The sequence below is a fragment of the Micromys minutus genome (assembly GCF_963924665.1).
Source record: "Micromys minutus genome assembly, chromosome: 24".
Lineage (NCBI taxonomy): Eukaryota > Metazoa > Chordata > Mammalia > Rodentia > Muridae > Micromys > Micromys minutus.
The window spans coordinates 44,391,552-44,415,911 of record NC_137959.1 but is presented as its reverse complement, the minus strand read 5'-3'; the positions used below and the strand labels follow the sequence as shown (position 1 = coordinate 44,415,911).

The following is a 24,360-nucleotide window of genomic DNA, read 5'->3' as shown; positions in this document are numbered from 1 at the left end:
TAGGGCTCTTTAACAAAGTGGGAATGTGCAGCTGTGCCCCGACTGAGTCTGAGGGGTTTTAAGAGCAGTGGGTTGAAACAGATCCTGTCTGTCCTTCCTACTTGCCTTCCATGTCTCCCATACTCCTAAAGCCTATCAACTGTCCAGGACAAGCTTGTCGCGGTCACAAGCAGAGACTTACCTATCCGCTGGTGCAGCGGGAGCTTTAGCATTCTGGCCTCTCTGCCTCTCTGGTTTTGGGGAGCCCATTCTTCCGCCTGATTTCCGGTCTCGAGAACCTGGACAGTAAGGAGACAGAATTAAACCACTGCTTTGTACCTGGGGTTATCAGAGAAGCCTGGTCCAAAGTATCAAAGTGGTCACATGTGGTTAGCTATACAATTCTAGCACTGGAGGTAGAGAAAGGAGGATTAGGAGCTGAATGTGGTCCTTGGTTCATAGTGGGGTTAAATTTAGCCTCGGCCTCCATGAGGCCCTGTTAAAAAGTTAAAGCTGTCCCAACACAGTTCTCTTTTTATAAAAAAATAAAACAGGAAAATCCTGGGTGGGAGAGATGGCTCAGCAGTTAAGAGCATTTATTGGCTGCTCTTCCAGAGGACCTAAGTTTAATTCTTAGCACCCACATGGCAGCTCATGAAGGTCTGTGACTCGAGTTCCACGGGGTCCGATACCCTCATGCAAAACACCAATGTACATAAAATATCAACAAATAAATATTAAAGACAAAACAAAAACAGGAAAAAGGCAAGTGCTACTTTAGAAAGCAGAGCCCATGCAGCCATGATGCAGAGAGCCTGCATCCCCATTAGTGCACTCCCTAATGAGAGCCTTCTCTCAGCACACAGGCCCAATGATGGAGCAGTTTAGAACTGGTGCCAATTCAAGAGGGAAACTCTGCTCTGTCAGGCTTGGGTCTGCAGCGGAGAGAGGAGGGCAAGGCCTGAGAATGAACCAGGCCAGCTGACCCAGTGGCCATGGCTCTGACTCTGAGGAAAAAATTCTGAGGTACAAAGCCTTTGGGTCATGGGCCCAGAGTCCTGCCTGAATGAGCCCCAGCAAACCTCCTTTACACCTGCTTCAGAGTAGAAATACTGGTTTTTGTTTTGTCTATCAAAGCAAACAAGGAGAATCCACCTTTCCTGCTGGGCTTGAGATGGGGTGTCCTGGGAGATTTGGAGGGTCTCTAAGACTCTCTAGTTTCCAAAGTAAAACAATGACTCAGGACTGTGCCTCCTCACATGCCAATGACCCTAAGGTGTGCAGAGGCACAGCTAGGTCAGTCTGGGGTGAGGCTTCACTGACTGATTGTTGGGTGTGCAGGCTGGGTTTTATGGCAACTTGACACAAACTAGAGTCATTTGACAGGAGGGAACCTCAACTGAGAAGATGCCTCCCTATGATCTGGTTGTGGGTAAGCTCATGGGGCATTTACTTAATAAGTAACTGATGTAGGAGGGCCCAGCCCACTGTGGGTGGTGCTACCCCTAGGCAGGTGGTCTTGGGTGCTATAAGAAAGCAAGTTGAGCAGGCCAGTAAGCAGCACCATGCCACAGCCTCTGCATCAGCCTCAACCCCAAGCTTCCTGTCTTGATCTCCTTCCATGATGAACAGTGGTGTGGAAGTGTAAGCCAAATAAACCTGTTCCTCTCTAAGCCACTTTTGGTCATGGTGTTTCACCATAGCAACAACAGTGACCCTGACTAGGACACCGGGTGTTAGAACTTGATTAGAAAGAGCAGATGCTCTCCCATTCCCTTGACTTTTGTTTTCATGCCGTCTCATGTAGCCCAGGCTGGTTCGGAACCCTGTGTAGTCAAGGATGACTTTAAATTTCTAATCCTTCTGCTTCTCCAGTGCTGACACTACAGATGTCCACAGCATGCCATTAATGTGGTGCTGGGAACCAACAAACCCTCTAACAAACTGTATTTGCGTCAATACGCAGATACTTATTATCTGTATAACCCAGGATCTTGTGCTCTACCACTGAGCCATATCCCCATACTGTTATTTAAAATAAAGACTTAAAAACTTAACCATCATACACCTATAATCCCAGAGCTTCAGAGCAAGAGAATGTCTACAAATGAGGCCAAAGCTCAGTGCAATCTCCAGTACTCATGACACACAGCTGAGCTCTCAGGTCCCTCTACAGTTTTTACAACAGACTGGTGTCAAGGCCCTGAGGTGGGCCTTCTGGTTTATATGTGGCATCCACAATACGACCTCTGGCACTAGACCTCAGAGGCTCACCTCGGTCTGGAGACAAGTTGGCCTTCTTGGCAGGAGGGCTCTGCCGGTCCTTGTCTGATGGCTCATAGCGCTTCCGGCTTCCTTTATCAGCCGCCTGAAACAGCACAGTGAGGGTGGTAGTACCCGGATGGTTGTTAGGCCAGGCAGAGGGTGGCGGTGTATCTGCTGTTACTGGCGAATGGTTCTTTGCTCCCACGAGCCTCCTCTTGGCTGAACCCCTGACCCTCCAAAGCAGTTCTGTGGCCCTTGCCACCATGTGATGGGGCCCTTTGTGCTGCATGAGGAAGTGCCTTGCAGGATTTCAACATGTCAGGCATTGGCCCTTCCAGACATGTGCAGAGCTTTGAAGATGTCTGCTGCTGGGACCCAAGCTGGCCAGGCCGCAGGTACAGGCACATGGACTGCGCTCATGGATGTGCGAGTCCCCAGCACCCAGGCCCAGGTGCAGTAATGCAGGCCTGTCCCCTTGTCTCACCTTGTTCAGCAGTGTCAGCTTTATCTCCTTGTGAGCAACAAAGGAGCCCTGTTGGGGCTGCCCAGGGGCTGCCTGCTGAGGTGCCGCTGCCTGCTGGGAGGACTTCCCACCTGCTGGAGCTCTGGAGGACTTGGGTGGCTGTGTGGACGGATCCCGTTTTCGCTTCTCCTCTCTCACTCCATCTTCTTTCTTAGATTTTCCTATCAATGACAATCCTCAGTCGTGGGTTTCTGTGTACATGGACTGGACCCTAAAGAAAAGTCTGTTAAAGTTTAACCCCAAGCCTGCACTCTGAGGGCAAGGGCCCTGCCTACCTCTCTCCTTCTTGGTCTGGGCAGGAGTAGGGGATCGAGAGCTGGCTGATGACACAGGACTGGCCAGGTCTGCATACATGTCATCTGAGTCCACACTGTGTACTGAACTGCTACTCGAGGTGGCGCTGGACACTGAGGAAACGCTGCTCACACTCAGAGACCTAGACACACAAGCACAGCTGTGCACTCAGCCCCATGGTGACTGCAAGATGGCCAGGCTACAGGCTGATAGGAGGGTCTCCACGGCTTGTCTTTACCCAATGTCCATGTTTATGGACTGTACATGGACAGAGTATGAAATAAATGTCAGGGGATGTTCAGACGTAATACACAGTGAAGGGATGTGTCTCTACTTCACTAACCTGGGTCACACTGTGCTGGGGAGGGAAATATGATTGAGCCCTATCCAACAGTGATGAAGACACAACTTTAAGCTAGCTGATGGTGTACAATCCATAGTCCTGTGAACGTGGGAGGCACAGGCAGATCTCTGTGACTCCAGGATGGCACAAAGGAGCGCTGGCAGCTGGAAGTGTGCTGGAACCCAGCTGGACAGCACAGAGACTCCCAGTATAAAGCAAACCCAGGAGCCTGCAGCTCAGAGATAGGGCATTTGAGCAGAAGGCAAGGCCTGGGTTTCCCTTGTAGTGCGACTACTAGGACATTTTTACTCTCCACGGGGCACAGATGTGGTGGGGTGAGGAGCATAGATGGTGATACAATTTTGACACAGCACAGCGCCATGACATGTTTGTGAAAGACACCAACCAGCTTCTTCTAAGGTCATCAGAGACAGAGAGAAGAGAGAACTGGGGGTTTTCTAGCAGGACAGGTGACACACACCTTTAATCTCAGAACTTGGGAGGCAGAGGCAGGTGGATTTCCATGAGTTCCAGGCAGCCTGGTCTACAGAGCAAGTTTGGGCACAGAGAAACCTTGTCTCAAAAAGTCAACACATAAAAACTCCATAGGTCTTTGAAGGAGTCTAGACTGCTAAAGCCTCGGACAAAAGCTAAGGCCCTGGTGCCTCAGGATAGAAGAAAAAAATGGTCAACCAGATTCCAAGAGCACCAAGCTGACTTCACCTTCTCACTCCTTTCTGGTTTTCTTTAAGGGTTCGTCCTCCCAAATGCTTCAGGGCCGACTCCCTCCACTAGGAATCAGCAGGCCCAGAGAACATCCAGTCTCTCCTCAGGAAAGCTGTGGGCAGAGAACCTGGGACTGGCCTCAGCTTTGTCCAGTTGGGTAGTACTAGTCTAGGCCTCTTCCCTTCAGACTAGGTAGGTGCTCTTGTGTGAAGGGAGGCCATATTCACCCTGAGCTGTGTGTTCTTGGATACTGAAGAGCCCCTAACATGGTCAGCCCACCTGGTGAGGGAAAAAAGGTCAATAGGGAGTAGGACCAAGCAAGTGACCTGGATCGGGAACTGGAGCCACTGTAGCTGCTACCACTGCCGCTACCACTGCCGCTGAGCGTCCGCCTGCAACACAAGCAGCATAGTTCACCTCAGAGGCAGCCTCACTGAGGCAGAGCCTTCCTGCACACCAGGCTGGTAATGGGCCTGTTCCAGGTTGGACCTCTGCTCCTTGCTGCTGCCCTGGGGATGTACCCACCTCCCAGGCTCCAGTTTTCACCAGCACCAAGGACAAGGAGAACTGTACCAGGATTGTTGTTAAGTCCACACTGCTCACCTCCTTGGGGGAGTCCTGGTTTGCCGCTCCTTTCTCCTGGCTTCTCGAAGATCTCCAGGTTTGGCAGGCTCAGGAGCAGGAGCAGTAGTTTTGGTGGCCTGTGGTGGGGCTGGGGGTGGGGCTGGCTTCTTTATTGACTTCTCCCTGTGAGGCAGAGGCAGGGTCAAGGGGAGGGGAGGGCTAGGGTTCCTGCTTACTACACCCACATCTCAGGGCTCTACAGGTCATGTACAGCACATGACTGCCAAGATCCCATGCCACAGGGACCCAAGTCTAGGTGCTGAGCCCGTGGCTCTGCCCACCTCCTGGGAACCATATCTGCTATCTTTTGGAGGCTGCTCTCTCTAGTTCAAGCATGGGATGGAAAGAATGGAGGAGGCTGGAAGCCCTGGAGACCCCACCGAGGTGGAGCACCACAGCGACCTAAGGGGGCTCAGGACTCACCCTGCTTTCCCGGGAGGCGGGGCCGGCTCCCCCTTGGTTCTGACTGGAGGTCTGTGTGGGGAAGGTGTGGGAGACGGGGATGGGGACGAGGAGAAGGACCGGGACCTGGGGAACAAAGACAGTGTGAGGAAGAAGTCTGGTGCTTAGCAGATTCCCTTACAGGCCAGAGCTGGCACATTCCCTAGGAAATGTTCCTGTTCCACAGAGAACTTAGGTTAAGGCTCAGCTGTTTCACCATCTGATAGAACACACACAGGAGAGAACAGAAAAGGGCAGCGTGCAGCCTCAGGAATTGGTGCTTGTATGCAGGAGAGGGCACACGGCTCTGCCTTAGCATAGGGCTAAATGGGTGAGTATGGCTATGGCTAAGTGTGGAATTTGAGGTGGCAGAGCTGGTAAGGATCCCAAGCACTTGGTTGGCAGGCATAGGCACAGCAAAGAGGTAGGTTCCCAAGCAGTGACAGTACCACATAAGCAGGGAGTATACAGCAGGGAGGGTATGACCGGATGATTCTCAGTGTGTCAGGTGTCAACAGGGTAGACAAGCAGCCCAGGAAAAGGTGCTGGGTCCAGGCGGAATTTCCAGGATCAAGTTCTGACAGTGAGGTCACACTTCAGTCAAGAGGAGGAAAGATACTGGATTGGCCTATGTTACCTACTCAAAACTATCACATGGATGCCTATTACTTTGAGCTAGGTGGGGGCCAGCAAGGGATCAAGTTCCTGCAGTCCTTCATGCTTTCAGTTCAAAGGCAGATGTCTGGAAAACCTAGCATTCATCTCATGGGCAAGCACTATAGGAGAACCAGAAGACTGCAACCCAAGGAACCCTCCAAGGATGTGGCAGCACGCCAGCTTCCCCTTCCTCAGCAGATCCTCCTGAGTGTGGCTTTTACAGATGAACTTCAGGAAGGACAACTGCAGAGCCCCAAGGCTAGGACTCCGGGTCTCCTTCCTCACTTTAAAGGAGGACAGCCAGAATGACAAGTCTCCAGGATAGTAAGTACACCACGTGAGACTAAGCTACTAAGAAAAGGCACGCCTACTATGGGAAATAGCTAAGGCATTTATGGTCAATGGTAAGAATATGATGAAGCTTCTGGGGCACTGATGGGATGGGGGTGTATTCCCACTAGTGTATCTCTGCAATGTTACCTTGTACTTCCTGTGTCCTGCTGGCTAAGGGACCCACTCGACTTCTTGCTTTCTGTGCTGTATTTACCAGGAAGGGCCCAGAAATACCCATAAACTGACACCTTGAGTCTGTGCCTCTCTGTCCTGTTGCAGCTGCCTCCTTGACCCAAGGCCCTACCTAACCTTAGAGCACAGAATAGGCATGGAATGTTTTTTTTCTGCTACCTTCTGCCATGATCATTAGCTGCTTACCCAAAGCAAAGATCACACACACACAACTTTCTCTCCACACCGAGACCAAAATTCCTAAAGGCCTCTTTTGTTCTCTACCTCTCCAGGCTCATATTTTACACAGTATGCAATGTGACTTTTACCTTGTCTCAGAGACTCCTGTCTACAGGTTTGCCTTGTCTTTTCCACTCTGAGGCCCATGGTCTACTCTCTTTACTGCACCATCCCCCCCGCACTCCCGATGTGCTGACACTTGCAGAAGGAACCTGCCAATGCCTGTGCTCTGGGGTTTGTGCCAGCATGTCTATGGATGGCCTCAACACAGTCTTTTCTAGGCTACTTTCCCCTCCTGGTTGCTTGTTATTTTATAAGAGTTTCAATGTTCATGAAACAGACCCACATGCAATTTACTCCACACCCCACAAAAGCCATCAGCAAGTATCACATCAGACAGCCTCGCGACCGCAGAACTGCATTCTAACCCTCTCATTACATCTAAAGCAAGACAAGGTGGGTGTTGACAGCACACTTCTTTACTCCCAGCCCCCAGGAGGCAGAGATAGTGGGAGTCAGAGGCCAGCCTAGTCTAATACATAGCAAATTCTAGGTCAGCTAGGGCTATATAGTGAGACCCTGTCCCCAAGGTGAGGTTAAACCTCAATTTTCTTAAAGAAATAAAAACAAGACCATATATGCCAGAAAGGAGTAACACTAAAAGGGACCAGATTATACTAAGGAAATACAGAACATTTTATTCCTACAAAATGCCTAGTGATAATATGTCCCAAAGCAGTGGGTTGCATGTTTTTATGGGCACCAGTTAATGACTAGGATTGACGTTTTGGCTTTACTGAACACATGCTCAAGTTTTGCCCCTTCTCCAGAGCTTACGGTGATGGCAGTGCAGGGAGAGCACACATGGAGCATCAGGCAAAGGACACCTTCCGCAAGCAAGAGATACTAAGCCATCAAGCTTTTGTGGGGGCAGGTCAGGGTGAATGTGGAGTGTCCGTATGTGCTGGGAGATTTTTGCCTAAAGCTCTAGAAGTACCTATTTTCAATGGGGGAACTCAAGAAAAAACTTGCATGACTCTTCTTAGACCTCTGGAATAGTGGACACTGCATACCCATACCACTGCTCAACTAAGACACCTTAGGTGCAGGTTCTAGGTCCAGCACCTGCAGTGTAGGACACCTCAGTCCAAACTGCTCTTCAGTATCCAATTTACTGAAACCATTTGGGAAGCAGGCACCCAGTAACCCTGCCATTCTTTGCAGAGAGACACAACCACTTGATCTACCCCAAATGCCTAAGATCACTGCACCTGCTAGGAGGTCAGCAGGCTGGGACTTACCTGGACCGGCTGCCTGAGAACGAGCTGTGTCTGGAAGAACGGCTGGAATAGGAGCTGTAGGAGGAGGATCGGGACCGGGACCGGGACGAGCCAGAGCCAGAGTAGGATGAAGACCGTGAAGATGACCTGTGGGGCAATTGACAGCAGAGGCAGTGAGAAGGTGGCTTTCACTACTGCAGTGCTGAGATGTGCTGAGCTGCTATTCATTTAGTGCAGTGATACAGCATGGTTTGATAGAGACACAAACACATTCAAGGATGGAGATTATTATGAGACCTACAGACACACTGCAGGGCCATCAACCTCAGTGAAATGTCAGAGAGTCCAGGACTGGGTATACCCAGGATTTGTAGATAACCCAGAGACTAGTTTGAGTGCTGGAAAAGGCCAGAGTATGAGTTTTCAAGCTGACTCAGTGTTCCTGTGGCTGTGTTCCTGGATCTGTCCAAACACAAACACCTCTGGTTCCTCCCAGACTCCATGTGGAACTCTGACATTCACACTTGAGTTCAGAGTCACTAAGGGGAGTTCTCCGAGAGCCTGGTCAACAGAGTATGTAGTTCCTCTGTCAGCAAACCAGAGCCTTTTCCACAGGATCTGAGAGGCCTTCCTCTCCAAATGACTGCAAGACTCCGGCAGACAGCCAGTGCCTATAACATGTTAATTTATCCGTCCTACTTACTGTTTTAAGTTTTGGAGCATTGAAAGTCTTACCACAATACTTGCTATCAGTCCTACCTAATAGCCCACTGTCCTTGGGTAGACCACGTACATGCATACAACAAACTGGCAGCTAGTGAATGTCACCAAGCCACAGTCTTTTTACAGTCCCCTCTATACCTGGAGGAATTGGAAGCAGAAGCTGACGAGGCAGAGGTTTTGCGACGCCTTCGTGCCCGGCTTGGTGAGACTGACACACCAAGTTTCTTCTTGGGAGACTTAGATCGGCGCCACGGGTCCTTCCACTCATCGGCTCGCTTCACCTGTGGCCCCACAGAGGTGGTTTCCTTCTTTGGTGGTTCAGACTGACGGCTAGAATCACAGAGGGGCTCTCATGCTCAGGCTGCCACCCCTCCCCAGCAATGCTGCTTTGAGAAGGGACTGGAAAGCCAGGGCATTAGTGACAGTTTATTTAAGAAAGAGTCAGACAAGAGGAAACATGGCACACGTTCTATAGCATAGCTGACTCCCTCCAGAAACCAGTTCAAACTCAGCGCTTTCTCTGGGAGGACCCCACTCTCTCTTGTGTATAATAAGCGCTTTTTTGGCAGTGGTGGCACATGTCTTTAGTCCCAGCACTTGGGAGGCAGAGGCAGATGAGATCTGTGAGTCTGAGACCAGCCTGGGCTACACAGAGAAACCCTGTCTCAAACAAAACAAAACAAAACAAAAACAACCACCAAACAAACAGTAAGTACTTTTAGGGGAGTCATTACTTAATTTTATCTTTCTGACTATACTGTCAAACAGAAATGAAGTTCACCTTATTTAAACATGCTTATTTTTAGTGTTGGCACATAGTAGGCACACAGTATTCATGAAATAAAAGCAACAAGAATCATGTTTTAAAGCACTTGTTAACAAAGAAAAGTGAGCAAGTCTATGCTGTCAGCCTTCTCTTTCCATGTAGAGTCTGCTTCAACTGCAGCCTGGGACTTCTGAGAATGAGGATCCCAGGCTCTTTTTTTCCCTATAGCACTGGCCTCAAGTGCTCAGGGAGGCTAGAGAAAGGGGCACCAGGAAGGCTGTGCTACCACCATGGAGATAAAAACCCTACCTATTTATACTTTCAGAACTTATGTTTAGTCACCAGACAGTGGCAGGCACCAGGACTTTTACCTTTTAACAGCCAGTGCTGAAACTCAACCATAGACATGTGAACCTGGCTTGTGCTACTGTTATCTCAGCTCTAACCCAGAAAGGAAGTGAGAACCTGATAACCTAGCAGCTCTGGACCTTGGTTTTCATCTTTACATTTCCTAGATGTTCTCATTCTAAAAACTCCAGCTGGGTGGGTGGGTGGAGACGATCAGCAGGAAGAGCACTGGTGGCTCTTCCATGGGAACTTCTAGTTTCAGCATTGTGACCCATAACTGTTTGTAACTTCAATTCTAGGCTTTAACACCCTTTTCTGGCTGCCACTGCCACTGTACACATATGGTGCACAGACATATATACAGGCAAAAAAAAATACACAAAAAGTAAAATATGACTAGAAAACAATACAAATAAACACAAAACCTAAGAGGAACGGACAGCAGGATCACTAGTCTCTCTACTGGTCATCTGGCTAATGCAGCCTTTCCACACAGGAAGAAACTAGGAGGAATATCCGGCTAGTGAAAAGTTCCCTCTTCTTTAGATGCAGTCAATTCAGCATTCAAATCCTCTCTGCAGGAAGAGCCCCTCACTACCTCTAGATAGACACTAGAGACCACTGAGAGCAGGCACCTTAGCAGGTGAAGGACAGTGCTGTGGATAGCCTCGGTCTTCTCATCCCTGTGGTATATGCATCTGAGAGCTGGCTCAGGCTCTTCAATGGGGAAGGCGGGCTGTCTACTATGCCCACGTGTGAAAGGGTAGCAGCTCAGCATGCTGAGTTGTTACTGTAGATACCCAACTCTATTTTAGATGATGTGATTCCCTGAGGCACATGACCTGGTGTTTGCTCTGTAGCAATGATCTAAGACTTTAAAAAGGGGATTTAAGGGGTTGAAGCTGTACTTCAGTGGTAGAGTGCTTTCCTAACATTTGTGTTAAACTGCCAAAGGAGAAAGAATACTCATGTTTAAAAGCCAAAGGATGTGGGGTGAAGAACATGTAGTATGAGAAGAATGGGAGTGGGGTGGGGGTTTCTGATCCTCAGTCAGAGATAGAAATAACCAAGGCCAAATGAGAGGCTATGTGAATGAAACCATAGGTATCCAATGTAAGCCCTATATTTAGTGATAGGTATTGGGAGGAATGAATGGATGAACCATCATTAAAGAATTCATTACCAAATTCATCAAGAAAAATATTCATGTAACATGTAGAGGAAAAAACTACAAGACTGATGTGTCTGCGAGTGCTAACAAATCTGACCACAGCCACCGAGGCTAACACCCTCCCCCAGCTGGCACCTGAGTTGTCTTTTGGGTGGGACAGTCCAGGCCTGGAGTCTGCAGGAGTGAGTGACATAGGTTGTATCTTTGTTTCCCAAGACACCCTGAGAAAACTGCTGAATCCTCTTTTAGTGGGGAACCACCACCCAGATATCCCATCAGACCTAGAAAACCAGGCAGAACACAGAATCACAGGAGGCTACAGCTTTCCACAGGCGCCCTCAAAGGTGCCATAGGTCTCACAGGTGCCCTTATAGATGTGTGGTCTGTTTCAAGGCCTTAGTGTGCAAAGGGAAGAATGCTGGTCAGAACTACAGCAGGTAGCTGCTGGGCCAGGACAAATGTGCTATTTACAGATATTTCTGAAGAGACAAACAAAGGTACAGGTGGTCTGTGACCTTGACCTTCTATGCAGCTGCAGCGCCCTCTAATCTCCCTCTAGCAGAATATCAAAGGCTACTGGAGCCTCTGCAGGGCAAGGGTCAGCTGTGCCATCAAAGTTAATTCTGAGGCTGACAGCAAACAGGCCAAGGGTGGCACAAGGAAGTGAGCTGTTTATGAGCAAAGCAGCCACCCCACCTGTCTGGGAACTCCAACTTGGACAGCTGTCAAGTTTGGGGTCAAAGAATAAAAAGCAACCAATGGCAAGTTGCTTCTAAAATCAGGAGGGTTAAACATCTAATAAAGACAGGAAGAGGGAACTCACAGCATGTGGGTTCTCCCCTACTACCTCAATCTGCCAACACCCAAGGAACACAGATTTTTATCTCCCAGAAATTTTCACAGGTTCCTTAGGGCTGTCCCACTTGGCCACAGCATATGCAGTGTGCCCTTGTAAGTCCTTCTTCCCTCTGGAAGTTCCCCAGGAGCGAAAGTACTAGGTTTTCTCTGCTCTTCTTTGCCATTACTTCTTGTGATGTACCCTCTTCCCAAACACTTGCTGTCAGGTCCTCTCTACTAGCCCTACATGTATGAGAGAGACATCAGGGATGTAAGTATTTCTTACTGCCACTTCTCCACACTGTGTCCTAAAGAACACAGAAGGCTAACACATGCCAATCTACTGAGAAATCAACAAAACCCAGAGCCAAGACTGCACATGCCTTTAATCCCAGCACTCTGGAGGCAGAATCAAGCACACCTCTGTAAGGCTAGCCTGGTCTACATACCTAGTTCAAAAATGGCCATAGCCACATAATGACATACTATCTCAAAAGAAAAAAAAAAAATCAGAATCAAAACCTAACCAAATCAACCAAACACAGAAACAATACAAGGGCAAAGTCCTATCTGTGTTTCACTTAGCTCAAGTTACCTACCAACTGGCCACCCCAGAAGGTCTGAGTTCAGTCCTGGCCTGCAAGTGCTCAACTGGAGCAAGGCTTTCCCAAAACCTACCACTTTAATTCAGAATCTGAAAATGTATTTCAGACCATACCAGAGAGACAGAACTGGTGACAAGTGAAAAAAAAGGCAGCCCTAGCTCTAGCTCTGGGAGGGGCAGAAAGAGACACAAAAGTAGCTTGGTGCAGTGGTACATGCCTGGATCCCACATGTGGAAAATGGAGGCAAAAAGTCCCTAAGTTCAAGGCTACACTACATAGAGGTAAAAACCACAGCACAGTTATTTGTAGTGTCTCAGGTGATGGGCAAGACTCACTAAAACATATCTGACACAAAGCTACCCATACCGCCCTTGGCTCCTCATCTCAACCTCCACTCTGCTCCTGCTGTCTTGCCGAGAACAAGGAAGGGAGATTCTATCCTGTGTGGCAGCACTATGGGATGAAGGTCTAGGAAAAAATGGACAAAGTGGCTTCTTTGGAAAATGGTCTGTCCGATTGTCAGTTACAAGATGACCCAGCAGCTCCTCCCATAGGTAACCCAAGAAGAGAAAATCCTATTCATAGCCACAACTGTCAAAAAGTGCCAACAACCCAATGTCCACCAACAGACTGACACAAAAAGGAACTGAGGCACAGCCGTAGTGCTTTCTGCAAACACAATGTAAGAAGGAGGCCCAGACCCACACTATGTCCTACACAGGCAGGCTGCTCAGGGAACCAAGGAGCTGTTCCCTGAAAATCTTACGCAAAGTCCGAGGGCAAGACATGCTGATAGACAGGACTTAGGGTAGTCTACCTCGGTGGCTGTGGGGACCGGGGCTTCGGCTTCTCTTTGTCCTTCTCCCGGTCCTTGTCCCTGTCTCGGTCTCGGTGCTGCCGGTCCTTCTCATCCCGCTTGGCTCTCTCTCTTTCCCACTCCTCTTTCCTCCGCTGCCTCTCCTTGTCCCGCTCGCGCTCCCGTTCCCGCTCCCGCTCTCTCTGCCTGCGCTCGCGCTCTCGGTCACGTTCTCGTTCCCGCTCGCGTTCTCGTTGTCTGTTCTCTCGCTCTCGTTCCCGCTCCCGTTCCTGGATTAAAAAGCCAAATATAGACACTGAATTACACGTTACTGGTAGAAGCAGACAGAAGACCGAGCAGGTAGGAGAATGCTCTGAGGAGGCCATATTATTCCCAAGTATTTCCTTAAAATAAGCTAGCTGTGTCTGCTGGCAAAGGCCTACAACTAGGAGACTAAGGCAGGAGGATCTCAAATTCAAGGAAAGCCTGGGTCAAGTGAGAGCCTTTTTTAAATCACTAACCAAGCATGTCCAGAGTCTTAGGCACTTAGTCTTAATTCCCAGTACCACAAAACATAGACACACACACACACACACAACAAATACATGTTAAAAAACATGCATACAAATTAAGAGTGAAGTTACCCCAACCAATAAATCCAGAACTTAGCCAGTACCAGCCTGGTATAAGCTCATACCACAGACCCCCCCAGCTCATTCTTAGAATGACTGATCATGTAGGCAAGCCCCATCACAGTGCTTTATGAGCACGTCTGGAAAGAAGAATGTATCCCCTTACTACAATTCCCCACTGCTGCCTTCTTTTCCTGCTTAAATACTCAGCATTAAATACCCAAGAAGTTCAATAATGGCAGAGCTGATAGTCTCTGGGACTCTGGAGACACTATGCAGGCTCCTGTGGCATTCCTACCAGTTACTTACTAGACTGAACAGAGAACAAGTACCTGTACGAGGCGCCCCATCTCTAGGAGGAAGAAAGCTGTGGTTCTGGGCTATAGGGTAGTCTGGGCTATAGCTCATCCTATGGGTTCCTGGGGCCGGTACCTCTCTTTAGTGCTGAGACAGCTGATGGGTGGCATTCGAGTCACAGCACATAATTACTCAAGGGATCCTCAGAGCCCTTTCCTACAGCAGACTTCCCAAGCAGGCTGAGAGTGAAGATGGAATAGGCAGTTTGGAGCACACGGAGCTTTATACACACTAGGTTCTTGGGAGTCTTTACCTGACCAACATGCAAGGACAGCCAGAGCTATATCTGTAACTAGCATACAAGATGGGCAAGACCAGGGCTACAAGTGAGGATACTGCTCAGGAGACTTCTAGGAGCGACACACTCATGAGGGTGATAGTCTCCTGAAACTGGCATTGACAATTTACCAGCAAAGCTAACCTTAGAAAACCATGGCAAGAACAATGATTCCAAAAAAGCCGACAGGACATCCAACGATCACAAACCTAGCCAGTGGCTGCCTACACAACCAACCTGGACTCAAATTCAGGACTATGGCTAAGTAAGTTTTGCTAACTGAATAAGCTCACAGTAAATACACCACAGGGACTGCTGCTGGATGAGGAAACACACACCACTCAGAGCAAGACAGAAGGATTATGAAGGCTAGTCTAAGGTGCATAGTTAGTCCCTGTCTAAGGGAAGAGGAGAGTTTACATAAGTAATCATACTTACGCGATAGTTATGATACGGCTCTGCTTCCGTATACTGCACCCTGAAATTCTCGTACTGTCCACCACGCCAAAAACGTTCTATCTCATAATCATAATAAGGATCTGCATAAGGCTCAAGTCTGAAAAAAGAGCCAAAAGAAGGAAATTGTATCATTTAAGAATGCTACAGCACAAATCTACATAAAGACAGCCAACAGAATCCAATCCCACATGACGAAAATACACAACCGAGTGGTGTGTGCCACTAAGAAGACAAGGATGTCAGCAATAGGACACCCTATTGTGGGCACAGATCAGTCAATCTGGGGAGAAGCAGCCCTGGGACTATCTGCAGGTAAAGACAAAACAAACCCTCTGTATCCATTTCTGGAGAAAACGCTGAACAAAAAAGAAATTGGTATTTTCTCAATGAGATAGAAACATTTTTAAAAGCAGTTTAAAGACTGTCAGGATGGCTCAGATGGTGAAACACTTGTTGCAGATGATTTGAGTTTGGTCCCAGAAAACCATCAACAGTTCCACAAGACCCACACACTATACATTATGTACATGTGCACATACGAAACAGCAGCAGCAGCAGCAGCAGCACTTTTAGGCCAAAGCTGGAGAGAAGCATCCAGGAATTCTCTGAGCATTAGGAATTCTCTGAGCATTGCTAGTGTGTGCAGGTGCTGATGGCAAGACTGGCAAGAGGAGCCCAGAGAAGTGGGAACACAGAACTGTCTCCATTGGCCATCCTGTGACACAACACCTAAACAGCCCATGACAGAGCCAATTCACACAACTCACTCACTCACCTCAATAAAGCAGGACAGAAGCCTAACATGGAAACCTAGCTCTTCACATACAGCTAGTGCGGAGGCACAGAACTACTTGCAAGAGCAGAGGGAAGGTGCTTGGGAATGACATTTATTCACTCTGAGTGTCACAAAGCATCAACTAAGTGAAAAGATGTGACAGAGCACTCCTTATCACCATGCTGGTTTATTAGCATAGCCCTAGTAAAAATCAGTGAGTATGTTCATGAGCTAGACAGATACGCTGATAGACTGGTCTACATGAGAAAGAGCCTAGCCAAGGAACTCCACAAGGAAAAGGTATCCTCTGAAGCTTGACAGCAGCCACAAGAGCTGCAATGAAGCATATCTATGCCTCACTTAGTGCAGAAAGAAAGCAGGTGGACCTCACTGCTCACACCTGGAAACCATGGCACTGTTCTGATGAGGAAGTTTATATACAAGGGATATGCAGTTCACTAAGAGTAACCATAACAATTCCACTAAAGTCACCACAATGTATAAGTGTGTGTGTGTGTGTGTGTGTGTGTGTGTGTGTATACACTTGTGTAGAGGGTAGGAGGTGGCTAGGCAGTGATGCTGGAGCACAGTTACTTATTCCTTCTTTTCATACTTTTTACCAACAAGTGGCCAGAAATGACAGACAAGAACTGCAGAAAAGTTTTTACAAGACTATGATAGTGATTCACCTGGATCACAGCATGGATTATAACTCATCTCCAAGTCCTAACCCATACCTTGCACCCTCAGCAGGCAGAAATGTGGCCCATCATCTTCCCAATAAGGTTAGAAGCCCCTGATGAAGAAGCAGAGAAGGAGCACCTTCAAGGCCACACCATTTCCCTGGACCTGACATTAGTCCTCACACTGCACAACTCCTCTATTGAGGGTTTTTGTTTCTTTTTCTTTTTTTTTTTTTTTTTGAGTCAGTTTCTTTTCTTTGTATAGGCCTGACTGTCCTGGACTACTCTTTGTAGACTAGGTTGGCCTCAAACTCAGATTCATCTGCCTCTGCCTCCCTAGTGCTGGCATTAAAGGTGTGAGCCACTCCTAGCTCTATTGAGATTATTTTTAAAAAAGACCAACACTGAATGTCTGAGAGAGGGACTGAACAGATGGCTCAGTGGCTAAGAGCACTTGCTTGCTGCTCTTCCAGAGGTCACAGTTTAGTCATCAGCTCCTGTGTTGGGAAGCTCAAACAGCCAGAAACTCCAGCTCTAGATCCAATGGCCTCTTTTGGCCTCCATGGATACATACACATAAAACAAATATTTTTCAAAAAAAAAAATTAATTCTCCAAGTAGCTGAGGAAGAGGCGAGGAGACAAAGGTATAGACTCAGCGCCAAGCCTGTAGAAACTTCAGGAGTGTACCTCAGAGGCAGCCTCCCAGCATGAGACTAAAGTGTCTCCTCTACAAAATCCAGAGTATGGAGATGGTGCCCTGGGGACTTGCATTGGCCACTCCTGACAGGGCATGAATGGGGCAGAGAAAGCAGAGGCTTCCTTACGTTGTGTCTCTGACATCTCTTGGGGCCCGAGAATTCCAATCTCGGAAGACTTCATTTTCCTTGTCAAACTCCCGGTCGTCTTCGCCAATAGTTACTGTGAACCGTTTTTCTTCAAAGTCGGGCTCCTGCTCTTTCCGAATAGTTGCTTTTTTTAAAACCTAGCACCAAAGACAGAAAGACATCAGTGTGAAATAAAGACTTCCAAAGCCACTGGAAGGAACACAGGGAACCCAAGACCTACAGCAAAGGGTGTGGCAAATACAGGACTCAGTCTTCTGCAGCCCCAGAGGATGGTTACTGCACTGGTCTGCTGTGACTCATTTGTACAAGAGAGCATCCGGGATCAGCACAGGGGGCCCCAGAAGACTTTATTTCAATCTCCCTAGAGACAGAGCTTGGGTATTGAGGAAACAAGGCTGGGTGTCAATAGACAGGGGTGTAAGTGGAATACTGAGGCCACAGGGGGCAGGCAAAGGGGATCTTAAGAAAATAGCAAGAGTAGACACTGGGTGTGTGGGACAAGAAGTAGCTCCCACAGAACAGTAGGGATTGTCTCACTGCCTGGGGTAGTAGCCAGAAACACTTAAAATGTTAAGTCTGCATCCATGGAGGGTTTCTCTGGCCTACTGAGAATTGCCTGAGACTGGGCCCGAGATGGCTAAATATAATTCCTCATTCTTTTTTAAAAAGTCCAGAAATGTTCTCAGTTCCTGAGGCCTCACTAAGTTTTCACACTCTCTTTGAATCAAAGCTATGGCAGTTTTGTTGGGCCCACTAGAGGTGCCACCACTGTGATTTTCCTCTTGGAGTGCACGGAGTTCTTACCTCTTTTGCATGTCTGAGTCCACGCTCCCAGGCACTCTCTGTTGGGGGTTCTGGAGGGGGTGGAGGCAAAATTTCATCAACTACTGGCCCACCCTATTAAAAAACGAGAAGGAAATATTGAGAAAGTACTTAAAATCCTACTAAGAAATGGGGCAAAACATTTAACAATCAAGCCAGCTAGCCGCACACAGCTGACTGTCCTACCCAACTGCCCACGTGTTTAGATGCTCTAGCATCTAAGGCTACTTCTACACAAGTACAAGCAACCCTGAACAGGTGCTCCTTGACTCTCGGGTACAATGCCTTCTCCACAAGGAACACTAGTTTGTTTTCACCTCAAAATCCAGACAAAGCTCAGGTATCCCATCTGGTGGCAACTAAAGAGTTTACGCACCCAAGGGTTGGCAGGCATCAGAGGGTGAGGTCCAAGAGGCGGGGCTCCGTTGGGTGGAAAGGGTTCGGCTTTGGTGATGAGGGAGTAGTTCCCCTTGTCATTCACTCCAGGGTGTATAAACCTACAGTTCATTCCCCATGTGCAGTTTCCTAGGGAAACAAAAGTCCAGTGAGAAAAGACACCAAAGAACCCAATTGTTGGAGGCAGTAGCTGGGGTGTGCAGCACAACACTTACTGACATCTTGGGAAGCAGCCATCAACCTGTTTGTGCCTATATACAACACTGGACCTTAGCCGAGACAGCCCAGCCCACTTCCCTCTCTGTGCACACAGGTGTCCCACAGTCTTACAGAGGTGAGCAGGGCAGATCTGGGCCAATGGCTCAGGCCAGGCACTTCCATGAGATAGCATTCCCTTGATGAGAGTCCCTGCCCAGACTCTCAAGGCCTATTTATGGTCACTCTGCAGGTTCTATAGCTGGGGATTCACCACTACAGATAAAAATTATTCTTTGTGTTGCATGGAATGTGTAGACATTTTGTGTCTCCACTCCTTAAACAATATAGTATAAAAGGACTTTTTACACTGTGTCCCGGACTATAAAAGCACTTAGAGAGGATTTACATTACAGGAGGGTTTTGCTACACCATCTTTTAATGGGGACTTGGGTAACCTCAGATTTGGATACCAGAGGACCACTGGGCACATCAACTGTCTGAGCACCAATTATGGCAGAGAAGCTATAGTCTCTAGAGCAAAGGGCAGAAGCAACACTAAAGCCTCTAGGGAGCTCTGGCGGGTGCCTGGACATCTGTTTTGACTCATGTTAAACAAACTGATGTAGAGACAAATGGGAGGCACAAACATTATCAGATCTCTGTTGAATGTTTGGAAGTGGCCCTCTCCAAACCACTTCAGGATTATTTATGGCCCTTAAATGATATTGAACTATTTTATCTAACCAACCAAACTACAATTTTAGACTTTGCTCCTAAATAATCATTGAAGCCCAGGATTACTGAAGGGAGCTATTCAATTTTTCAGTGCTTCTGTCTCATCTGCACATACCTGCAGCACTAAAACTGAAGAACAGGTCAATGTATACACTATCAGAAGCATCTAAGACCTAAATACATTCCCTAGCTTAATACATATATATTTAAATAATTTAAAACTATATTCAATCTGAAACAGATATTCCAGTTGAAAATTTTTGCTAACAAAGCATGTTTTCCTTTATGTAGTCAAGTAGAAATAATCACTTAGTACTTAGGAAAAAGCCAAGTTTCATCTTTAAATTTCATGGCTCTTAAGCCTATGTTAAAACCAACTCAACACAAAGTAGCAGCATACTAATATAAATAAAGCACAAAATATACTCAAAATTATTTCCCTTCAAGTACAAAAATGACTAAATAAATAATTTTTTCATTCCTAAAAGTATTTAAGGCTTTCCAAGGAGGCGAAATGTGGTTGTGCTGTGAGCCCTGCAACATGACTGATGCAGCCAGGCATCTGCAGACACATGCCAACACCATCCATTCCTTCACCAAAGCTCACTAGAGAAAGTCAGGAAGTACCAGCATCAAGCATATGATCATACATTATTATATACATTATACCTAAAGTACACACCCAGTTAGTAGGTAAGTATATATTATTTGTTTTTGAATTTAAAATCAAAACAACAACAACAACAAAAACCCCTCAAACCCAAACCCACTGTCAAATTTCCCATCAGTCACATGAGCAGAAAAAGAAAACAACATACGCATGGGAGGAGGGACCACTGGAGGGAAAGTAAGGGAGAGTGCAGGCTGTCCCTGACAGTCAGGGTGACAGAACCTAGTACTTCTAACAGCTACTATTACAAACTGTTTAGGATGATTAATTTAAGTTAAGGGCCAGATGGTAATGTTAGATGCTGATTTATTTACAATAAAATATTTTCAATATTATTCAAATAGTAAATAGTTGAGTAGTCAAGGTTTAACAGTTCAGAAAGACTATATATAGTTAGTCTTCAAAGCATCAAAGATCGGCAGAATATGGCATTCATACTCATTTCACAAATAGATCTTTTGATTAGGATACATGTCTGCTTCTGACAGTACCCCATCCCACTTCAGAGAAGATACTGAGCATCATAACCTCCAATTGGAGTTGTTTCAATTGTGGCAAACTAGCCACTGGGTAAGAAATAACCTAATTTCATTCTATAGACAATTACTGCTCAAAAACTGGACACACAGATGTGTGGGGTAGTCAAATGCTAAGTTCTACCAAGACAGGGCAAGCTAGTCCTTCATAATTCCTGCATCACTTAAGGTCTGTCGGATGGTTCTGGGTTGGAAGGCTGAAGACAGATGCTCTAACATGATGAGGAATATTGAGGACTGTCCAGGTAATCAGCCGCCTCTACAAAATGTATAAGCTTTGGAAGCTGTGTCTTTGTTTATGTGCCTCCTACATATTCAAGTAATATTTAATTCCTTCTCAGATTTGACTACATAACTGTTAAAATTATGTTTAATGTATATGAGAGAAAAAGAGCCCTTTTAACTGGACAATAATGGGGAAATGTATTGGGTTTAGCCTAATGTTGTTTGCATTATGATGTTAATTTGGGTCCCCAAAATTCCTTACATGAGGTTTGGCACGTAAGATACTGAGGGATCCTTTCCCCAGTTGGCTCTGATTGGTAAATAAAGATGCCACCAGCCAATGGCTGGGCAGGGCAGACAGAGGCAGGACTTTTAAGATTCTCAGGCCTGGGACTTAGAAAAGCAGAAGGAAAGCTACCACGCTGGGATAATCAGGAGGAAGAGAGAGACACCATGCCTGAGACGTGAAGGACGGGGAGGTATGGCTGGCATGTGAAGGAGTCAGGAGAGTGAGGCCTAATTAGGCAGCCAAGGTAGAATTTAGAATTTAGTAAGTAATAACTTGGGATTATCAGCGGGAGGTAGATTAACCATGTGGGGGTTAGGAAATGCCCAGTTGTTGCACTATTTAATACATATCAGAATATAAAGGTTGTGTGTCTTTCATTCAGTAATGTAATCCATTAAGACAGGTAGCAGGAACATGCTGCTGAGGTTTATTTTTTAAATAATTAATTCAACAGGTAGATACTATTTAACACGAGAAACGGTTTTTAGTAAAACAAATAAATAGGAATGTATGTGAATAAAAAATATATTCTCTAAAGAGCATATAGTAGAGTTGGGTAGGAATGACCTACTTTGATTCCAGTACTCAGAAGAATGCCTGGGCTACATATTGTCTCCTTTTCCCATATCTCTAGAACCTTGTGTAGAAGTAGTTAACCAACTTAGGGGTGGTCAAGCCACCAAATGTCCACCCCATTTTTCTTGAATATATTATACACTCTGGCCTGATCTTTACTGTTCTTGACTCTTATCAATTTAAGAAAAAAAAATGAACCTGCGTGATTAGTAGCAACACACCTAAGACTGCATCTGTAATACCAACACATGACTATAGCAGATAGCTCAGCAGCAATCAAGGAAGCTAAACAGATGGAAGGAGGCAGCTGCCCCATCACCTACTGGCCATAGTCCCCATGTCCAATGGCCAAGATCCATGTCTACAGATTCTTTCTACGATCTAGCAGATGCCAGCTAGAGCAAGTACGCTATGTGCACAAGGAAATGTTAGGTCCAGAAATGGCTTTAAAGCTTGTGATGTTGTGCGATTAGCTATCATCAGCTGTATGATCACCACAGGCAAAGCACTTGTCAGTACAGCGAACATAGTTTTACACTGTCACTTTACAAACAAAACACTCATTTTGGTCCAGAGCACACATTCTGACAAATTTCATTTGCTTTGGTTTCCCTTTCAGCTAGTTGAAACAGTTGCAAACAAGGAATAAATACAGCCTGTGTATAAAAGTCAAAGTGCTTCACTGGTTTAAAAAAATCTTCTTTAAAGGAAGGCAGACAATAGCAATATAATAATTGAACCTTAAGCAACTGAGCACACGTCAGACCTACAGATCTTATAGAACTGAAGACCCAGTGGCTCAGGGCGCATAATGGCGCCAGTGACAGATCTGTGAGTCCTTTCTCTTAGCTCAGAGACACAGGAGACAGCAGCTTCTCTCAGGAGCTCACAGAGCTGGGGTAAATGTCCATTCTGGCTTTCATGAAGCACTCTGGGAGAAGCCTGGCTGTCCAGGAAGACTTTGCTCCTATACATAATTTCTCCTAAGAACTTTCAACTATATACTTCAATATAAAAATGTCAGCATGTGTCTATGAAATATTTTAAACTGGGAAAGGGCATCTTTTACTTTGAGCAGCTGCATGCTGGGGCAATGCACACATCCAGTGCTGATGCTCTCTGTTCCAGATTTGGCGTGTTGCTGGGGTGGCTATTCCGAATGTGGTGCATAGGAGGTAAGGCCTTCCAGAGGCTCTTCAGTCACACCACAAGTCTCCGTTTGTGGGTTGTGGTTGCACGGAGCCTGGGCACTGGTTGGTCTGAATGGACCTGCCAGGAACTCTGCTCTAACTTTTCAGAGTCACCTGTGAGGCTGATGGACACTGGAAAGCAGTGATGCCCAGAAGTCCAATTCTTATATGGGAGAAAAGACATGAACACCAACACACTAACTGCTCTCTTGTCTTGAAAATATTTACTTACCTTTATGTTATATGCATTGGATTTTTGTCTTTGTCTTTATATGTGTGTACCATGTGTGTGCTTGGTGCCTGTGGTGGCTAGAAGGCGTACTAGATCTGGAGCTGGATTACAAATGGTTGTTAGAAACCATGTGGGTGCCAGAACTGAACTGTGTCTTCTACAGAAGTAGCAAGCATTCCCAATTGCTATGCGACCTCTGCAGACCCCAGAGTATTGCTTTCGAAGTAACAGCTTTCAGCCCTGAAAATCTGGGCCCAGCTCTCCGTTCTACTAACTGCCCTGCCTGTCTGCCTGAAGGCTGCCATACTATGCAAAGGTTGTGCACTGAGCTGTCACACTAGAATGACAAATCCTTAAGGACTAAACTAAAGTGAGGCATATACAACTTGGCAGATTTACTAATCATTGGATTATGTATTTATAGAGAAAACATTTTATGGCATGTAATTGTACCTACCTCTGTAAATCTAACCCCAGCACCCAGGGTTGTGGGGCACAGAGGCAGGCAGATCTCCAGTGTTTGAGGTCAGCCTGGTCTACAGAGTGCAACTGTCTTAAAATAGCAACAACAACAAACATCATGCCTGTCAAAGTTTTTTCTTACTAACATAGGCGAGGCTAGCCTTTATGTATGCACACACGCAGTAGGAGTGCCTTATTTACCACTATGAAAACTGCTCTAATTTCAGAGCCCCTGAATGGTCTGGAGGACTCCTATAGGCTAGAGGCCACTCTGAGGCATTTCAATTTATAAACATGAAGAACATGGAAATCCAAAAGTGTGCAAACACAGTAATAACATGCATAGAAGGGCACATAAGAACATGAAAAGGATGTATGTCACTGAACATCAGGGAGCCCAACAACTCAGACACCCCAAGACACTGCTAGAAATGCTATCAAGGTGGGAAAGACTAAAGGGTACAGCCACAGCAGAGCTCTTTAGAGCTGTCACTCGATGGTCTAGTGCTTGACTTGAGACTCAAGACTCCCCAGTACACTGCCTTCCTAAAGCACCATGTAATGTGCAGCTGCACTGGGTCAACCAACCCGGGCAATCAGGATCACCCTCACACCCACACATTTCTATTTCTCTTGGACAGAGTTTGATGTGGTGGTGTGAATAACAATGCCCTCCCCATAGGTTTATATATTTGAATGTTTGGTCTCTAGTTATAGGAAGAGTTTGGGAAGGGTTAAGAAGTGTGGGCTTGTTGATGGAGGGGTCAGATGTTGAGGTTTCAAAAGCCACATGATGCCCAGGCGGCTCTCCTACTTGCAGAAAAGGGCAGGAATGCTCCATCACTGCTGTAGTGCCGTGCCTGACTCTGCGCACCAA

General features: G+C 46.7%; 1 protein-coding gene across 4 annotated transcripts in view; it reads right to left on the bottom strand.

The window, feature by feature from the left end:
* ZC3H18 (zinc finger CCCH-type containing 18) overlaps positions 1-24,360 on the bottom strand; it is a 40,214-nt gene that overhangs the window by 980 nt on the left and 14,874 nt on the right. For 3 of the 4 annotated variants that reach the window (XM_080936618.1, XM_080936617.1, XM_080936620.1), the window contains 14 exons: positions 18,351-18,499; positions 17,957-18,049; positions 17,132-17,289; positions 14,827-14,944; positions 13,144-13,412; positions 8,738-8,929; positions 7,898-8,023; positions 5,178-5,282; positions 4,734-4,877; positions 4,457-4,522; positions 3,043-3,203; positions 2,729-2,928; positions 2,254-2,347; positions 182-278 (listed from right to left, as the gene is read on the bottom strand). In XM_080936618.1, the coding sequence (XP_080792744.1) occupies positions 182-278; positions 2,254-2,347; positions 2,729-2,928; positions 3,043-3,203; positions 4,457-4,522; positions 4,734-4,877; positions 5,178-5,282; positions 7,898-8,023; positions 8,738-8,929; positions 13,144-13,412; positions 14,827-14,944; positions 17,132-17,289; positions 17,957-18,049; positions 18,351-18,499 (1,972 nt within the window). The remainder of the gene's footprint in view (positions 1-181; positions 279-2,253; positions 2,348-2,728; positions 2,929-3,042; positions 3,204-4,456; positions 4,523-4,733; positions 4,878-5,177; positions 5,283-7,897; positions 8,024-8,737; positions 8,930-13,143; positions 13,413-14,826; positions 14,945-17,131; positions 17,290-17,956; positions 18,050-18,350; positions 18,500-24,360) is intronic. The other variant, XM_080936619.1, reaches the window with a different exon arrangement.